Genomic DNA, 2,045 nt, shown 5'->3' on the forward strand with positions numbered 1-2,045 from the left:
ATATCTGCCCTATCTTCGAAACGCCTAGCTAGAATAGAGGCAGCTGATGAAGGAATAATTCCAAGTGGCTATCTGTTTTCCTATGTGTTCGTTCCGTTGTCTGTAGTTCATTGTTCTAACGTCCTGTACCCTGATATGCATCTATATACACATGTAGATGTAAGTATGTACATATATGTGTGTATACATACATACATATATATTCTTTGTATTATTTATATATATATATATATATATATATATATATATAGGTGCAGGTGTAACAGTGTGGTAAGAAACTTGTTTCCCAACCATATGGTTCATGGTTCAGTCCCACTGAATGGCACCTTGGGCATGTGTATCTTCTATTATAGGTGGTGTCATGAAATACCAGTAAGCAGTTTTGCCCAGTGGGCTAATGATTCTGCCAGCCCGCTGCCACAACAGTAATAACAACAATATCATATAACACTACATATAACAACATTAATAACAGTTAAAAATAACAGCAGAAATATTTACCTGCTGGTCTGTCCCAGTCGGGTCGTGGAGGTGCTAACCTGGGATCTGGGGGAGGAGGGCCTCGTTGCGGGGGTGGTACAGGTCTGGGAGGCTGGTGTAAAAAGAAAAGAAAAAAAAGACAAAATATCAAATTTAACACAAAGTACAAATATATAAATGTGGAAGCACATGGATTAGTCATTACGGAGTTGGTCTCATGAACATAAGATTGCAGTTTCAATTCCTGGCCTGGGAATACTACTATACTATACTATACATTAGATAATGTAGTCCTAGATACACTTTGCCTGAATTTTAAGATGGAATGCTCACAGCTCTCCTGAAAAAATGCATTTTCTTCTAAAACATTTTCCGTATTCCTACGTTTTAGATGTCGGAGATTATGAATATGCAAAACAAAACCCATATTTTTAAAAATTGTGTTAACAAATATATTTCATGAATAAACGGATAGGGATAAATAGATAAATAAATAAATTGATGAAAAAATTCAAAATTTAAAATTGGGGGTGAAATTTGAGCCCTTTATTAAACCATATAACATTAACTATTCTCATAAAATGGTGTATATTTCATTTACATTTAATTATTATTAACGAGTATATAAGGCAAACAGAAGTAAAACGTAAATTCTTTTCACTTGAATGGCTTTGCCTAAATTTAATTTTGATTTGCATATGTTCGTCAATTCACTACAATCTCTTTTCATAGGTCTGTCTGGATCTGGACTGACCTAGGGCTAAACAAAAACTAGAGCCATCAGTACGAACTACTATACTGTACATTAGATAATGTAGTCCTAGATATACTATGCCTGAATAAAAGATGGGATGGTCACAGCTGGAACATCTTTGATCATGGATCTATCTGGATAGGACTGACCTGGGGTTAAACAATAACAGGGGTTCCAGTATTTCTACTCACCATTCCAGGGGGTGGGGGCCCTCCAGGCTGTCGGGGTGGTGGACCTACAAGTGGGACACCGGGTGGTGGTGGCACAGGTGGAGGTGGACCTCCTGGTCGTGGGGGACCTGCAACAAAAGAAAGAAAGGAAGAAAGAAAGCATGAAGTTATCTACATTCAAAAATGTGTGTGTGCATATGTTTATGTCAGTGTGTGCATGTATATATACATGCACACATACAGGGATACATACATACACACACGTCTGTATGGAAGTATGTATATATATATGTGTGTGTGTGTGTGTGTGTATGTATATATATATATATGCGTGTTTGTGTATAAATATAGGTGTGTGTGTATATATGTATGTATATATATATGTGTGTGTGTGTGTGTGTGTGCGTGTGTGTATGTATAATAGACACAAGATGTGATCTATTTCTAGCACATTAATTGTCCACGTTAGTGGTCAACATTATTTTTTTTAAATGTACCTTAATCCCCTGAGATTGCAGATATTATTTCTGAATCTCTTTGATTCTTTAGATGTGCTGGCCTCCTGATAATTAATCGATATTAATTAATACATGATTAATTACCAGATTTTATAATTATATATATATATATATATATATATA

At 35.5% G+C, this 2,045-nt stretch overlaps 1 protein-coding gene across 1 annotated transcript in view; it reads right to left on the bottom strand.

Annotated features, from left to right (window-relative positions):
- Positions 1-2,045, bottom strand: part of LOC106876145 (cleavage and polyadenylation specificity factor subunit 6) — a 43,734-nt gene that overhangs the window by 17,493 nt on the left and 24,196 nt on the right. The window contains exons 8-9 of the mRNA XM_052977799.1: positions 1,426-1,532; positions 502-592 (exon numbers count right to left, since the gene is read on the bottom strand). Of these exons, the coding sequence (XP_052833759.1) occupies positions 502-592; positions 1,426-1,532 (198 nt within the window). The remainder of the gene's footprint in view (positions 1-501; positions 593-1,425; positions 1,533-2,045) is intronic.

Source organism: Octopus bimaculoides, chromosome 29, assembly GCF_001194135.2.
Source record: "Octopus bimaculoides isolate UCB-OBI-ISO-001 chromosome 29, ASM119413v2, whole genome shotgun sequence".
Taxonomy (NCBI): Eukaryota; Metazoa; Mollusca; class Cephalopoda; order Octopoda; family Octopodidae; genus Octopus; species Octopus bimaculoides.